The 17820-nt window shown below is 38.6% G+C and overlaps 1 protein-coding gene across 1 annotated transcript in view; it reads right to left on the reverse strand.

Annotated features, from left to right (window-relative positions):
• SHANK2 (SH3 and multiple ankyrin repeat domains 2) overlaps positions 1–17820 on the reverse strand; it is a gene marked incomplete at its 3' end in the record, with an annotated part of 271702 nt that overhangs the window by 184565 nt on the left and 69317 nt on the right. The window contains 2 exon segments of the mRNA XM_080345299.1: positions 2869–3038; positions 7396–7705. Of these exon segments, the coding sequence (XP_080201425.1) occupies positions 2869–3038; positions 7396–7705 (480 nt within the window).

Below are 17820 nucleotides of genomic sequence, written 5' to 3' on the forward strand. Positions count from 1 at the left end.
GAAATAGGACTTGATCTTGTTCTGGAAGTTTTTCTTTTGATTACAATGGGAGTCTGTCATACCACGTTCCAGCCTTGTCATGCAAATAGCCTTAAATTATGCTCCAAAAGATTTCATCCTGAGTAGCAATACTGACAAACCCTTTGTGCACTTTTTGTTTTTCCTAACTTTTTTTAGAAGCAGATCAACATGCACAGAAATCTCACTAGACTTTACTGCATCAAAGTTCTATAGAATGTTCTAAAACAAGTATGCCTGCAAATGCTAGACCTCTGCCAGATTTTAATTCTACATGCAAAAAATATACTTGAAGATGGAAAAATAATCCCTGCGGGGATGATTTGATGTTGGATGGGCATGTCTCCCTTCTTCTAGGACTAATAATTAATTTACAGTCAGTTTCAGTAAACATACGTTTTCCCCGTCAACAGAGATTCAAAACTCACAGACCAGACACAATCTTATTTTCTGTTTCAGCATTTTGGCATTCACTGGTTAGTGTCCCCCACAAAAATCATTAGTCTTAAGTTTAGACCATAATATTGTAAGAAGATTTTTAAAGTGGACTAATTTCTTCTTGTGTTGTTTCCCAGTTACTGCCATAATAACTTAGACCCAATGGCTCTTGAACTATATTTTTTTAAAATATTAAACTCTTAATTGAAATTTAAATCCTTTTTTCTTGGGATATTTTTGCACATAAGAGTCTCCAATTTTCATGTAAACGAACAGCCAGATAACAAATGCCTCTACAACATTCAGTATCCCAAGAAACCTGTTGCACTGTTGCCTCTTTTGCCAGGGAACACATTTTCTGTCTTGCCTTTCTCTAGAAAGTCTGGAGTCTCTATTCCAGTGACAAGAATCTATGTCGATGTTACATCTTCTACATAAACAAAAACATCACTACATTTTTAAATTCCACAAGTCAGTCAAACACAACTGTGTACAACGTCCCCCAAGAAAAGAAGCTGGTGCTCAATCATCCTCATTCTTTATCTGTTGGCACCTCCTAGATCTCTGTAAACACAATCAGTGTAGAAAGTTAAGTACCATTTATGACGCCCAAAATTGCATTGTTTGTAGGTACTGCCACTCTTTCCTGGTCGTATTAAATTTTCTGAGCTTACAAATAAGCAAAGAGTTCTGGAGTGTACTTAAGTCTCACTTTTTAACATCTTTTTCTCACTATATGCAACATTTTTCATTTTCTTCTAATTAATCAACAATCATCTGAGAAGTGAGAACTCCATACTCCATACAGAAGACCCCAGGCCTTCACATTTTAACCTGAGAGCCAGTAATCTGCTGTAAAAGTATGAAAAGATCACATTTGCTTTTAATTTGTTTTCCATTTTTGCATGACAGCTTTAATTTTCTCTAGATTGTACCTATTATTTTGACACCCAGAGGCTTTTATGAAGCGCTATTCTGCATTACTTCTTTTGCACTGATTCTCATAGCCTGGATGCTTGCAAAGCTGGTTCCCAAACCATGTAAAACTCTGTCAATTTTATTTGAATTTTGGTTTTAATACTTGAATTTTATTTGATATCTGACACTCCCAAGAAATTCCTAAGACTTCTGCTTGCCTTCTATTAATTTTACTCTAGCTTAGATAACCTTCATTAATTGGGAAATTTTATAATGTTTTGTGAAGAGTTTGTATGGGCTTTTCCAAAAGTTCTTGGGCACTATTTTCTTTAGATCATAATCATTGCTTCCTACCTGATCAGGGCACAATCTCATAGAACTACAAAATTACTTTTTCAGCCCTATGGACATCACCAGCTCTCCTAAGTTTAACCTTCCTCCTTCATCCTTGCATTTAAAATAAATCCTGCATACGTTTTATTTTTAAGTGCGGCATTCTTCAGATTTCTGTCCTATACCTTCTGAAGGCTTGAGTCAATGAAAATTATTAAACCCACAAACCCTTTAGAATCAGACACATCCAAAAGTAAAAACACAAAAATGCCTTCTAATCGCTCCCCATTTTTTTTCCAACTCCTGTTTGCAGGTTTAAGGGAGGAGATACTTGAAGTTTTACTTTGCAAGATAAGTAGTTTCAGTTGCAAGGAAATTTTCAGCTGCTTAACACGTCTATTTAGGACACTGAATTCATTCCCTTTTATTTGATTTCCACAACTGGTATTTGGTTTGTATGGTTTCCTTTCTTTCATGACCAGTTTTACCTGGATGTGCAAAACAGCAGCTGAAACAGCGTAACAACACTCCCTTTGAAAGGTCAATCCCGTAAAACACACCACCCACTTTCTCAGCTGTACCTGGGTGTACTTACGTCTTCAAAATAATAACGCAAAGTTTAGCTTTGATTTTAACATATTCTTAGCTGGGAAGTGCATCAGTGGACAGAAATTATACATGCATTGCCACAATTCTTCCCCAAAATGTTTACAGTAGGTTCTAGCTACTTATCCTCAGTCTCATGACGGGATTTTTTTTCCACTTAACCAATAAATGGTTCCTTGCGGAAAGGGCTTGAAACAGATTTGACCTTACCCCTGTTTCCTTCCTGAGCTGCTTAGATAGTTGACATGATTACAACCTTTTAAAACCCTGGAGTTTTCTTTCTATAATGCCCACAGAAGCAAATTACATGCTTGGTGTGAAAGACAATGCTGCTATTACTGCTCATATTTGTGAATTTTAGCAGCACTTTGAAGTCACAATTAAAATAGTAGCTGAATATGTATTGCTTACAAAATAGAAGTAGGAGCAAAATGCCCTGGAAAGAAAGAAAGAAAGGCATAAAAGCCTTTTTTCCCCTAAAATAGAAGAGAATTTTAAAATAAAATTTCCATTTAGCAGAGGAAAATGTTTATTCAAAATTAGTTATATACTCACCTTTGACTCTATCTCCTTTGTGCAGATGAATTTCCCCTTCTCCTTGAGGTTGATATGGCTTTATGACAATAAAAAGTCTCCCAGGTACAGCGCTGTAAAGCTTGCGTTTTGGACCCTGATAATCCAAGGCAGCCAGAGTATCCTTGTTGGCACCAGGACTGTAAACGGCACTGGAAATTGAAATTAAAAAATATTAACTGGGTATTTAAAATGGGCAAAGTTAATCATTTACCATAAAAATAGCAGGATTAAATTAAGCAATGAATAACAATTGTCTCACAGTAAGACATAAATCTGCAGAGAAAATGCAGGTTTTTTCATCCTAAACACATGCTTTTCATGATTGAAATCTTTCAATATGAAACATGATCAATATTCATCTGACCATGATGGCCTAGAAATGAAAACACATAACACCAAAGTTTTTAGTTTTTCTGCAAATTAAACTTGTGCATTCGCAGACCCTGATGAAGTTTAAAATTTATATGCAAATCGTACATTAAAAACAATTTGTCAGAAAGACTTTAAAATGTCAGTATTTACAATTATTGTTGGCAATGGATATCTTCGTAATTTTGTAATGTTGACTGAACAATCAAGACAATTGAATTATTAATGGAATGGATGGAATAATCAAGTTACTTCATCACTCCAAGGCCTGGAGCTAAACTTGAGATCTGCACAAAGCTTGGTTCTTCTGACTATTATATTATCCAAAATATCTTTTCTTATTGTTGGCTACCAGTAGTTCCCCCAATGACTTCAGCATGGTGTGCCCAGATAAGCCATACATCATCAAACAACACACAATCTACTTATGGTATATAACAAAGAAATTATTGAAAGCCAGAGAACAATGCATAAGATGACTAATAAACCCCTGGAAAAACAGGTGAACTGTCAAAAATACAAGGCAAGAAAGAGGCAAATATTAAAAGAAGGTGGGAAACCTACAGGAGATATTGTTAACAAACTTGCAATACACTACTATTCAACTTTAAAAAAATCATAAAAATTTGAGACTCAACACAGAAAGTCTAGGAACAGAAAGTGCTCATGAGAAAGAAGAATATTCAAAAGATTTATGAGGAAAGATAGAGTACCAAAGGAAGAAGAATGATTTAATGGTTGTCAAGTACTGCAACACTCTGCTTACTTTCTTGTAAGGAGAAAGAAAAGCTCTCAAACTTCTGCAAGCAAAATGAAATACAAGGGCTGGAGTTTACTGTTTCTTCGAACTTTTTGTTTTAACCAATCTCTGACCAAAACAGAAGTCAGTAACACTCTCATTATAAATAAAGAACAAGTTGTCTGGATAGAAAAACAAACACAGTGTATCTTTCGCATCACAAACGCTTCCATTTTCCTGCAGTAACTTCTTTACCATTTGGAATAGTTCTTCTATTACTATGAACAGGTGGTAATAAAGATAAGTTGTACTTAAGGGTTTAAAAGCGAGCTCTGGTTGCATGTCTGTGATGGAGTCTGCACCAGAAACCTCAGCCAACTCTCACAGTTGTTGAAAAGAAGACAGGAAAAGATGACATGTGGGTTTCAGTTCTTTTGCTCCATTCCTTTTTCCTCATAAGTGAAGAAACAGTCATTACCATAAAAAAATCCAGATCTATAAACTGATGCTATACACCCCATTTCCACTTGTATCAAGCTGTATCTTCTGCCTCTCCTGGTAGCAGCTACTCACAGTGTTACATCTCAGCATCTTAACTCCTATGACAGAAGATTCATTCATTTTCTCTCTTACTGAAAGAGGAGAGGGAAATGGCACATTGATCCTTCGCACTGAATGCATCATTTCTTACCAGACAAGCTTAATAATAGAAATCAGGGCTGCAACATCATATAGATGACTTCTTCAAAAAATATCTTTTCTGTCCGCCCTCGTCCCCAGCTTGGGCTCCCAGCCCAGCGAAACCCATGTCACAAAGGAGCAGGAGAAGGATGTGGAGAATTCAGAAGACGTGTAGATGTGTTTCACCCAGAAGAAAGCGGCCACCCGTGATCCAGCTCCTATTCTGCTCCCAGTTTCCCCTCACCCAAAAGCAGTTTGGTATGAAAAGCAGCAGCCTCATAAAATGACAAACACCTGAGCCACACCAGCTGTAAAAATCACACAAACCCCTTCCAGCATCGCTTTCCATCCCTCTCCTTTCCACAATACAGACCCCACAAACCTCATTAACCCTTTGTCATACTCTGACCTTCTCCACTAATTAACCTACCCCTTGTGGCTGCTTCTGCTCCAGGACCCAATCTACTGCTATGTCAAAAAGGGCTTTTTCATCTAAAGGGAACAACAGCTTTGCAGTGAATGTATTATTTGCAAATAATAAGCAGAGACAGCAACAATTCCCACATTTAGCTGACAGTAAGTAGGTGGCCACACAGTTAAACAAAATCTGTGAGGAAAGTGTCACGTAAGGTGCCATTCATGAATGCAAAATGGGCCTGTGGCAAGAAAAGGCATTGTTCACAGGAAAAAATAATATATATATATATATAAAAACCTTTTAGTTGTCTTTAAATTTAGAGAGCCTCCAGCTCTCTTCTCAGTACTTGGATGTACTCTGGACACCTCTGAAACAAGTCTTGATGGTACGTAGGAAACTCTGCATCTGGGTGGCAGTTTAAGTGGCTGTGATACTGATGCACTAAGAGGGAGATCACAACTACATTTCCACAAAATTTCAGGCATTAAATTGTTTGCCACTATCAGTTGTGCTAGTTTTCCAAATCACATGCTCTCAGAAAGGGAAGAGGAAAGTGGCTGAACAAACTCAAAGCAAACAAATGTTTCCTTATTCAAAAACATTTTTTAATTGTTCCCTCCTCAAAGGATTATTTATACTTGAAGAGTTTGGAAGTGGATTATCCCCAGAATATTGATGAAAAAGCACTTTTCATCACTTCCAGCTAAGATAACCATTGACTCTAAGGTTAAACCTCCCACTCTGGTGGCATCAGTGGTATCCAGTGCAATGTGAGGACACTCATTCTCTGAAAAGCACCTCACATCCACCTCCTCACCTAAGTGAAGCCTCATTACAGAAAACATGTTTTCAAGCTGAGACAAGTCCCTGGGAGGAAGTGTCACCCAAATTATAATCAAATCAGCTTTTGCCAATCTTGTAACCTACAACAATGTTAAGATGAATTTGCTCTACTGCATGAAACCACTGGCATAAGAAATGTACATCCTGATCCTTCCACTACATTTCAGATGTTGTTTTATTTTTACACTGCGCCGTATTTCCGCTCTCCAGCATCACTGTTGCTATCACAAATAGAGCTTGTCGGTTTGGGTGCCTACAGCCAAGGAGAGAAGGATGTGCAAGGTAATACGTGACAGCTTCAACTACATGAGGTTTTGTTTTACTGGCTTGAAAACTCGAGTAAAGATCCATTACACCTACAAATGACAAAGAGAAACCAACAGCTGCACTTCCTAACAACACTCATGTCCTTTTCTACTCTGAACAGTGCCTAGTTTTTGATATTAGCAAACAGGATAGACAAAGCCTGACATTTTAAATGACCATGGAATTAAATAGCTTTGGCCAAAACATTCAAGCTCTAATTCTGCCCATCAGTACTCAGCTCTGTCTCCCTTCATATTGCAGCTCTGAGCTTTAAGCCCTTGTTCTGGTGCAGCTCCACTGCCTGCACACTTGACAGATGTAGTTTCCAAGTCCTCCTCAAAGTGAAGCTGTAATTGTCTGTTCATAAAGCTGAAGCCCCCATTTGTGATCAAAACCTAGACACAATGCCCTGTTTTATTATATTACTTACAATAGCTACATCACTCTAATTAGTCAGGATTTACTCTCCAGTGGGACATAGCTGCAGGGTATTTGCAGAGAGTGCCTGCTAGATCACATTTGTAATTCACGAGGAAAGAAAAAGCAGCAAAGTCATGGAGTATGCAAAATCCCGCAGCAAGGATAACCATGAGAAGGCCAGGACATGAATCATTGTCATCTCAAGAAGCCCACTTTGCTCTTATCCGGGCTCCTACACAGCCCCACTTATTCCCTCTATTTTACTCTTTGTTCAGCACACATCTACAGGTAAGAGAACTTAAACAGTCTCTGCTTCATCACCCATGAGCAGCACCAACATAGGTTTCAGACAGCACCAATAGTTTCATGAAGGGGCCAAGTATCTCAGAAACATTTAACCTTGCTGCTAAATGCAGTCGTTATCTCGACTATTGAAAGATCTTGAGCACTAGGCACTAGCACCTTGATTTGGAGGTGCAAATTCAGTGCTAAGTCACTGCTGAGCTTTGCTGAACTTTAAAGTCTGCCTGGCTGCTGGAGCTCTGTGAGCAAACAGCTGCCTTTGACTGGAGCTTCCAATTAAAATAGTCACACTTGGACTCATCCCACTGTGCTGAGATTTTACTACCTGTATATTAGATAAAGTGGGCACACAAAGAGTATAAAAGAACATGGCAGCCCAGCATGATAACGTTGGGGGGATCTCATGTGCAAATAATCAAAAAGTCACCTGATGTGCCTGTGCTGCTGCCTTTTGGCATCCTCTCCCAGCCTGTTGAGGGATGGCGACCGGCTCCGGGAGGATGGAGTGTAACTCCCCACAGTTTTTACAGTTCCATTAGGATTATTCTGCATCTGTTGAAGTAGATGAGGTGAAAGGCTGCGGTGTGAAGAAGCAGAGGAGGAGGCTGACCACTCGGGGAGGTTGTTGATGTTCAGATTGTTGTCACTGTTGGAGCGAAGCAAGATCCGAGGTGCTGCCAAGGTGCTCGGGGGTCTCCGCCTTCTGTTTGAATAGGTGGGAGCCTCTCTGAAGGGCACTGTGGAAAGAAAGACATCCAGGGTAATCTCAGATGATTTCACCATTTATATGTGTTTACCACCCCATAAAAAGATTTAGCAACATATGGCATTGTTTATTCTGCAGAGACAAAAACTCTACCTTGCCTGCATAGCTAATCGCATTTGTTATCTTTAAAACAAGACTAAAAGGGAAAACAACTGGGCAACAGTAACCTGTTTACTGACTTTAATAAACAGTAAGGCAACACCAGAGGCATGAGTCTGCTGAACAGTCTGAACTATGGGCTAGGAAATGGGAAACATCTCATTATTGCCAAGTTTGAGTCTCAAAAGTTCCTATTCACACTATGTTGTTGTATTTGATCAGAAATACATGTAACAGGGCTGGCTGGGAGAATTTTTGATGCATGAACTTCTAACTTCTTTCTCCCACTGGCACCCAAACTGGGCGAATTTTGTTCCATCACAAGTTCAGGTCTAACCTGAAATCAGAAGTGTTAACAGTCACCTTATCCCCATCTTCCAGGTTAAAAATTGAGGACATAGATTTTTCTCTTGGCAGAACTCTATTACACTGCTGTAATCCCCAGGTATTCCTCTCTTTCTAATCTAGGCATTTCCACCACATCTATTACTATGGTATATAGAACATATTACCCGAGGGTAATACACTCGCTCCATCACGTGCCTTGTCCCCAGGAGAACAAGCCTGTATTCAAAGGCTGCAGTATACCACTTAATGAAATAGTCATAACAGAAAACAAAAGCAAGGACAATAAAAACATAATACAAACCAGAGGGCCCATGATTTTGTCAGTGTTATGGCCACAGCGCTGCGGTCACATGAGATTTTGTACCAGCAGATGCTACATTTTCCACATCTCCTTTTCTCAATGTAGTAGGTCAGTTAGATCCAAGTGGAACTAAAAAGGCAAATTTCCTAATAAAAGGCACCCAGCTCTCACTAGACGTGATGGCGTTTCCTACCCATATTTTAAGGCAATAAAGGATCTGACTCTGAAAACCCATGTTTGCCTCACTCCCCGTTCATGCAACTACTCTCCTTAATTTATTTCAGCGGAACTCGTGGGGTCACAGGATTCAATCCAGGGTGCACATATTTACATCTGAAAACTTGCAGTAGTGCAACTAACAAAAGGCAGCCAGGCATTATTCTGAGGACTTTATCAAGTTGTTGTAATTTTCAAAAAAACATATCGCAATTGGGAAAGAAGCCCCACTAAATATCATCCTACATATTTAAAGTGCCAGTAAGTGCCATTTATAAAGCGCCAGAAATGTCTACACATTCAATATCCTTCAAAAACACACAAAAACCAGAATAAGAATGTCTGTCATACTGTACAAGTAAATACATTCACAAAAATATGAATAAACATAGGAATCAATCTGTCCTGCCTTGAAATACAGCCTTTAATTGAGAGAACACAGAAAAATATAAGTTTTCAGAGCAAATCTGAAAGAATATTTATAACATAAAGATGGAATTGCAAGTAAAAGAATGGTTTATGTAATTTTCACCAGAATCAGTTTATGATTAACTGTGACCGAATGTTTTACAAACACAAGCTCTGTATTCCAATGAGCTGAAACTTTCATTGGTAAATAGCTCAGCAACATCAGAACAACCAAACAAGAGAACAATGTGCACAGAGAGAAAGGGCTTTAAATTAATTTCCATAGTATTTCTGTTGAAACAAGGTAGAAATAAGGGATGTAATCTTTAAAAGCTATTAAAAGGGATAAAGCTTAGAAGCTTAGAGGTAGAATATTTATGCTATAAACTAATTTTCAGAATATTCCTACTTTTTCTCAGCTTTCAAAGCAGCACAGTATGTCACTGAAAGCACCTTGGTGCTTCAAATGTGGAAGCCCCGGTTAGTACTAACTATAAGAAAACTCACAGCACTTTTATTCAAAATTGACATATACAGATCCTCGAGATTAATGTATATATATATGACACAGACGTGCCATTTGTGCATTCCTGTATTTTTGACATTTGGAATACGGCTCTAGAAATCATTTCATTGAAGGCAGTGATTTTTCCCAGGTATGATAAAGCAGAATAGCTACTGTAGTAATTTGAGTAAAGGAGAAAGCACACAAAACTGAATATAGGGAATATTTTGTACATACGGGTTTGCTACCTAATGCTGTTCCCTTTGGGTCACCAAACTTTGTCTTGGACTTCAGTAGAAATTAGATGTGACCCTTAGATTTTAATTTTTCATGATATTAAGCAGGTGAGGCTCTAAACCCACCAGCCAGAGAGTGATCAGTCTAAAGATTGCCAACATTTTGGGGACGTTCGCCGCAACTTTTGAGAGGCTGGTGGGAGAGGGAGGGAGCACGAGGGGCACAGTGACAGGACGGATGGAGAATCGCTGAGCGCATTTATAGCGACAGACTTTAGAAAACACAAAACCGGTGCATTCATTCCTTCAGAAAAACAGGGTATGTTCTGTATGTAAACACACTCTCCAGGTACCAGACTAAATGAATTCTTTTTCCCTTGCATACCTTAGGATTTTACACAATCATTTAGCAGTTAGATTTGCTTTGCTATTACTGTTCTGTTCTTAAGGAGACAACTACAAGCAAAATTAGCCTTTGCTACAGAAAATAAACGGGAAAGGGGACAACTAATTACACCCATTGATGGGTGTCTAACACAAATCTTTTATAGAAAGAGTTAAAAATAAGCATTTCCGTGCCTAAAGTGATTAATATTCCACCCAACTGTTTCTTTTCCCCAGCAATCTGCAAACTGTAAGTGGGTGGATATTTTTTTAGCTGCTTCTTACAGGCATTATTTATATTATTTTCACAATTAAGAAAATCACAAAACACTACAGCAGAAATTGATGAAGTGCATATGTCCACGCTTTAGCCCCTGTTGGACACTGTTTTTCCACAATATTTCCCCATGTTCAGAACTGTAAGTATAACTGCTGCAAAACTTGTTTGGGAAAAACACTTGATATAATATGACATGAAAATGCCTGAACTAATTTCATGCCCCTAAAGTTTAAAATTATCATCCCTAAAAGCATATCTGATAGTACCAATTAATCCTTCCTCCAGCTCTCAGGATTCTATTCCTGGCATTCCATACATCTAAAGGGGCAATTCAGCACCATTCACTGCCAGAATCCACGAGGAAATTCCTCTCATGTCTTTAAATGCATTTCTTAGGGAAGAAAAACATTTTTACAACTCCTTGACTCTTCAGAGAAAAAATTCAAATTATTAAAGTCACATCCAGTCTTAACAATCAGTTGTCTAAATGGACTGTTTAACATAAAATAATTTTAAAAAAAATAAATTGCAGGAATTGATTAATGATAGAGTCACTAAGCCGATCATATTAAATGTACACAAGAAAACACCAGTCTGAAACATCAAAGTGTTCTGCTTTCATCGCTTACCTTCTTTCTTTGTGAAGGCATTTAACAAAGACTTCATTTTCCCTTTTTACTTTAGCAGCAATCCCCTCATTATATAACCTTTGCTGAGAAGAAAGAGGCAATGCAAAAATATAATAAAATAAAATTAAAAAAAAAAATAAGAAAGCTACCCAATTTCTATGTGTTCAGGCTGGCTGCACCCTGACATAAGCAGCAGGTTTCTGGGCACTGTGTAATTGCGAGCATCGCTGGGCACGCAGCACCCGGCGTTCTGGTGACAAAGCCCACCCCACATTCTGTCTGTCAGCTGGGAGCCAACTGTGCGGAGACTGGAGCTGCTCACACACACACACACAAAAAAAAAGATGGGAAAAAAACCTCTTGCTATCTTTCAGAGGATTAGTCATGTGAACAGCATCGCCACAGCCCCGCAGACCATGCTGCCGCTGCCGCCAGCGCCGCGGTTGTACGGGAGCAAACGCCGGGTGAGGGAGGTGCAGGCAGCTGGGGATGCGAGGGGGGCAAAAATTCACATTGAATGAGAATTCGGGGGGAGCCAGGCGTGAGAAGGTGCTGCGCTTCCAGGCTGCAGCTGGGGAGAGGAAAACGCTGGCAGAGATGGAAGCTGCTGGAGGAGGGCAGGCAGCTCCAAAACTTGCACAGCTGCCTCTCAGTGAGCAGAGGGGTTTGCTGCTTATTTGCTTTTTGCTACTTGCTTTTTGTTGTTTATGTGCTTTTTGTTCTTTATTTGCTTCTTGCTACTTGCTTTCTGTTCTTTATTTGCTTTTTGCTACTTGATTTCTGTTGTTTATTTGCTTTTTTGCTACTTGATTTTTTGTTGTTTATTTGCTTTTTTGCTACTTGCTTTTCATTACCTATTTGATTTTTGCTATTTTTGTTTTGTTTGGGCTATTTATTTCAGAATCCCAGACTGTCAGGGGTTGGAAGGGACCTGGAAAGCTCATCCAGTGCAATCCCCCCATGGAGCAGGAACACCCAGATGAGGTTACACAGGAAGGTGTCCAGGAGGGTTGGAATGTCTGCAGAGAAGGAGACTCCACAACCCCCCTGGGCAGCCTGGTCCAGTTCTTAATGCTACTTGCTTTTTGCTACTTATTTGCTTGCTCACTGCAATGCTCCAAAGAGCCAATTTGAGAAAAAGTACAAATCACACCAAACTTCACACAATGACTGTGTTAAGAAAGGAGATAAAACTGCCACTAAACAGAATATCTTAACATGGCCTATATTCCCGTCTGAAACAGATGAGATACAAGCACAATTGTTTTTCACTCCCCTTCCATTGCACTGGAATAAAACAGATTATTATTAATTATTTTTTTTTTGCACAGAGTAAAAATATGAAAATTTGACCAAGCTGGTTCACTAAATTCACTGCAGATGCCAGAAAATAAATAATTGTAGTTTTAAAATCACCAATTCTGAAGGAAAAAAGTGTTCTATAGATAGCTATGCCAGCCAGTGCAAACATGCTCCCAGAGGAAGAGCAAATTACTGAAACGGGCAGATAGGAAGCAGGGGGGAGGTGCTAAAAATCACACACATTTTAAGCACAACAAGTTAAATGCAAGATATAAAGATTCCAAAGAACAGTAAAGTCACTGTATATTTTTTAAAAAGTCCTCGAATAGTATAAACTGTATAACAGTTAATAAACATTTATTCCATTTCAGACATCTCTGCTGATCACTAATGCATCTATTTTGAAAAATAGGTCTTATTCTTGCTGAGAAAACTGCTTCATGAAAGAAAATAAATGACTAAAATAGATTTAACCTCTCTATGCATAATGATCTCATATTTAGCATAACGCTGAAAAGAATTACTAAGCACAAATAAATTGAATAGTTTAAACTTAACATTCCAGTGTTTAAATAGTTAGTAAATTATAATGAAAGGAATATTGCTCTAAATTAATATAATTTTATGCTTGGATTCAACATATTTTTAAAAGCAAGTATTCATAGCAGAGCAAATGTCAGACATAGCAAACGTACATCATTAAATGTCTTTCTTTGACGGGAAGAATTTTCTTATACTTTGAAAAGATGCAAAGCTTCCTGAAGAATAACTTTGAACTGTTATTCACTAACTTATAAGTCTGTGCATTAATTAGCTCCCCAGAATAATCAATATCATTTCCAGAACAAGAGCTGCCATGCCAGAACAACCCTGCCGTTAACTTGAATTTTAAGCTTCTGTGCGTTCCTCTTTCTAACATCTTCATTCAATCCCCCGATTACATTTGGTGCTACAAAGGGGAAAGGAACGAGAGGTATTAATAATATTTTATATTTCCATAGGGCTTTTCCAACTAAAGTTAGTATTCGAGACCTGGTGAATTCTGCATGAAAACCTCAGAATCTGGTAATGCTCCTGTTTCAAATAGAGACGGACACAAGTGAGTATTATGAGGATAGTTCCCAAAATGCCCAGGAAATAGGCTAAAATCTTAATTTTTGCTTACTGATGGGGCTGAGATCAACCTTTGTAAAAAGTTAGCAAGTGTTTGCTGGTGATCTTTACTTTTAGCAACCCCACAATAATGTGAGGGTTGTTGTGCTTCCTTATCCAGGCATCACTGTAACACCCGTGGGCACAGGATTCCTAGGAAGAGCATCTTGGACTAGATGATCTTTTGAGGTCTCTTCCAATCCCTAACATTCTGTGAATTCTGTGATTCTCCATTTTACACAATATTGATAATACAGAACATAGATTGATCCCCGTATACTTCAAGAATTATCTGTAACATGCATAGGAAAAAAAAAAAAAATCACTGCCTCCCTATTCTCAGTTCTGATAGTTCAGAATATATAGTATCTCAGTTCAGATAATCACATATTGGATAAGCATTAAATATCTCTCACGTTTCTCTAAGAAGAACATCCTGGGTGTTTTACTGAGAAGGTGAAGCTGGTGTAGAAACCTGGGAATCGAATGCTCAAACTGCCTTTTTCTTTCTGTGGGTGTCAGGATTTCAAAGTATTGATAACCCAAGTGCCACATCACAGCAGTTCGGTGAGGAAAGGGTTAACTCAATTGCGCTCATTCGTGTCTGTTCGTATACAGTAAAATAAAAACAGGCAACTGTAGTCAATCAATATCAATCCCAGGGGGTATTAGATCCTTGCCGGAGCTGTAGCATTTCATCATCTAGAGGTTTCTAATCAGTGTTAGAAAAACATAAAAATTATTTAAGTCACTTAAAATTATTGAGTTTCATGGAAATTGTGGGAACTCTTTCCGATCCGCACCATCAATTATATCACCTGATGAGTGATCTTTTTATCCCATTTAGCTGTCTGTCTTTTCTCCAACGCAGGAAATATAATTTCTTCCTACATGGCAGAGCCTACTGCAATAAACACTATTGTACATTTGGAAAATATGACAATCAAGGAAGTCAGTGAACTATTTGCAGCTGCAGTGTTTTGTCTTTTCTAGTTTTCACTAATAGCTTGTTAGAATTTGTTTCTTTTAGCTGAGGTCCAAAAACCACTGGTGTTGGGAAGTCAAAAAATAAAATATTCCAGCAGCTTCTACCTTTTCCTGAAAGAAATTCTGCCTCACAATGGTAATCTTGGTATTATTAGCTCAGGACAAAAACCTAATAATTTGACCATGCTAGCACACAACAATAATGTAACACACAAGTCGTTAGCATCCATAATCTAAAAACAATAAAGAACCTTGCAAATACAGGTGAGATAAGCCCTAATTCCCTTGCTTCTTGTGTAGGTGCTCAGAAAAAAGTCTATGAGCTCTGCATGTGGAGAAGAACAAGCCACCTTAAGCAGAAATCAAAACATGGGCTTTTAAGTTAATTTTGATTAGCATTTTTTGGTACATTTGAAACAATAAGTTCCCAAATTTGTATAGGTATTTTCAGTCTATAGCTCCCATTAGGAATCTGTGGAAAATCAGTGGCTTGCATACTCTTGAGGATCTATTTTGAGGCACTTCTAGAAGAAGCAAAAAATTATCTGACCAAATCTACACTCCTTCTTAATCTTCCCACCAACACACCTCTAAGAGCAAGAGCTTCTCAGATAATGGTAAAACACAGTTATAATTGCTATGCTTTATTCTTTTTTTTAAAATTTTGTCCATTTTGGAGTTCTTCACAGAAAAATCCTGCCCATCTAGGTTTTTGTTAAAAATACAGTTCTTAGCATGTTTTCATTCCACTATAAAATAGGCTTCCTGTATGCTAAGGCACCAAATGGAGAGTTAGACAAGAAAAGACAGATTCAAATATAGACTGTAAAGTAGAGAAAGATTTCATTACCAAAAAAAAGAGCAAACCTAGATTGGTACAGTGCTTCTAGATTACTTACTTATTCCAGAAAGCAGGATAGATTCAGAAGGAATCCACTTCAGAGGACCAACTAAACACGTTTTATAAACCAAAGGGGTTTTTGAGGGTGTTTTTTGTTTGGTTTCAGGTTTGTTTGTTTTTCTGAAAAAATCTGGGAGAGAGAAGCATCTGAACCCACTTAAATGATGCTCAAAGAGCCCAGCTTAGCTGACAAGCCATTAATATCTCTCTTGCCACCATTAGCATCTTCTTACCACCCAGCTACTACTGGTAGTAGCTCCTGTTAGTAACCTGCAGGCAGCCAGTCCGAGTTGGATGAGTAGAATGGGGGCAGGAGACTGTGTGTAGGAAAGGACAGCAGGGGGATGGCTCAGGAACAGATGGCAAGAGTTATCAATTAGAAAGAAAAACCAAAAAATAAAAATAGCAGTGCAAGTTCCACAGCCAACGTGCCAGACATCCCTTCCGACACCCGGCATTGCTGTGACATTGCTGTCCCCAAACTCTGCTCCGTGTGACAAGGGCCAGTCTCACTCGGCTCTCACCAGGAACATACACAGACTTTGCTTAAAAACCACCACTGTGGAGTCAGAAAGGCTCTCAGATAGCCAGCAAAAGCCATGGGTTAATTAGACGCAATTTCTTTGTGTTGTGGAGCAAACTGGCTGCTGCTGGGCTCTCCAATTCTGCAGAAAACACTTTACTTGATTGCTGTTATTAGAAGTATTTTAATACCTCAGCACATGAGGTGTATGTGTTTGTGGGTACATTTCAAGGGAATCTAGAAACTGACGAATGCCCAGTTGCCACACATAAATGAGCTTAAAATCATGGGAAATGAAAATCAATCTCCCTTTCTTGCCACACTCGCGTGATTATAAATAAACCTTCACTAAGTTTACAGCAGTAATGCAAGAATAACATTCAAAGAGCTGCAATGATTCTGGAGGGGAGACGCGTTCACCTCAAGGCTTTGCTTTCAGATGTCCACAGAAAGTCGAAAAGATAGAGAGAATCTTCTATTTAGATTACTTTTAAAAATCGCTAAGTATTGCTTAAAACTTGCCACAAGTCAGAGCGAAATCTCTTTGATGGATTAGAAGATAACAGGTTTATAAACAATGGGCCAAAAGAGCTTGAATATCGTGGGTTTTTAAAAAAGAAAAAATTGCTGGAAAGCTCAATATGGCAAGAGTTGCAAATATTTGAAGCTTTGACTGCAGTGATACAAATATACGAATCAGAATTTACCTGAGAACTCAAACAACAACCGCCATCTCCAAGGGCGATGGTGTGAGGAACCCGGACCGGGGCACGAAGAGCCGGAAGAGCGGGAGGTTAAAAGGCGGGAAAACGAGACCCTCCAACTCTGTGTGAAAGGCTGGAAATGGGGAGCAAACAATGGCCTGTAATGAGGGGGATGCCTTGCAAGCAGGGGCCTGGGGAGAGAGGAGAAGCAAATGCGATGGCAGAGAGTTACAGTAGCCGAAGGAGAATTTAAAAGCGTGGCTGAAATCCGTCAGTGATGTCGAAGGAAGCAGCCGATTTGAATAAAATACCTACGGCTCGCTTGAAGTGTAACTGCTATAACAAAAAAGTAACTTACCCAAACAAAAACCTGTATTTTATGCACTTTTTGTTTCTGCAGAGCATTCTCCTTCACAATAGGTGGGGAATAAGAACCCAGCTCCGACAAGGATTTCTCAACTTTTTATATGCCCGGAAACCCACAACTCCTCATTTCTATTACACATGTTTGGGTTGAAAGTAACATCAAATTCACTCTGAGAAATACAAATAACTATGACAAATATTTATATTTGTATTCGATACATTTGTGCACCCAGGTAACCAATAGTTTTCTTTGCTGGTTGTGAAAACAAGGAAAAAGGAAATATTTTTAGAAGTAAATATTTATTGCAAACCCTTTCAAAAAAAGGCAATGGGTGATTTGTAGCAGACCAGACACCAAACTACTTGTTTGAATTGATTTCTTTAAACATGGACTAGGCTTATTTAAAGGTCTGTTTTCATCAGCAGGTAGAATTCATCCAGAATTCATCATCTTTATACTGCAGTGGACTATTAGCAACCAGCTCCTTAGAAGTGTCGTTGAAGCAAGAGATTAACAACTCGTAGCATATCTGGACAGAAAGATCTATTTAGCTCAGACTATCAGCTTGAACTGAAAGCATTCAAGTGTGAAACCCTGAAGCTGCATTGTTTTACCCCCAACAATAAAACAGAAAATACAAATCAAATATAATTATATCTAACTACAGATTCTCATGCTCTTTAAGCAAGATGGTGAAAGGATGGTGCAATTTCCCCCCCCTAATAACACACTGGGAAATCTAGT

Source organism: Nesoenas mayeri (genome assembly GCF_963082525.1).
Source record: "Nesoenas mayeri genome assembly, chromosome: 5".
Taxonomy (NCBI): Eukaryota; Metazoa; Chordata; class Aves; order Columbiformes; family Columbidae; genus Nesoenas; species Nesoenas mayeri.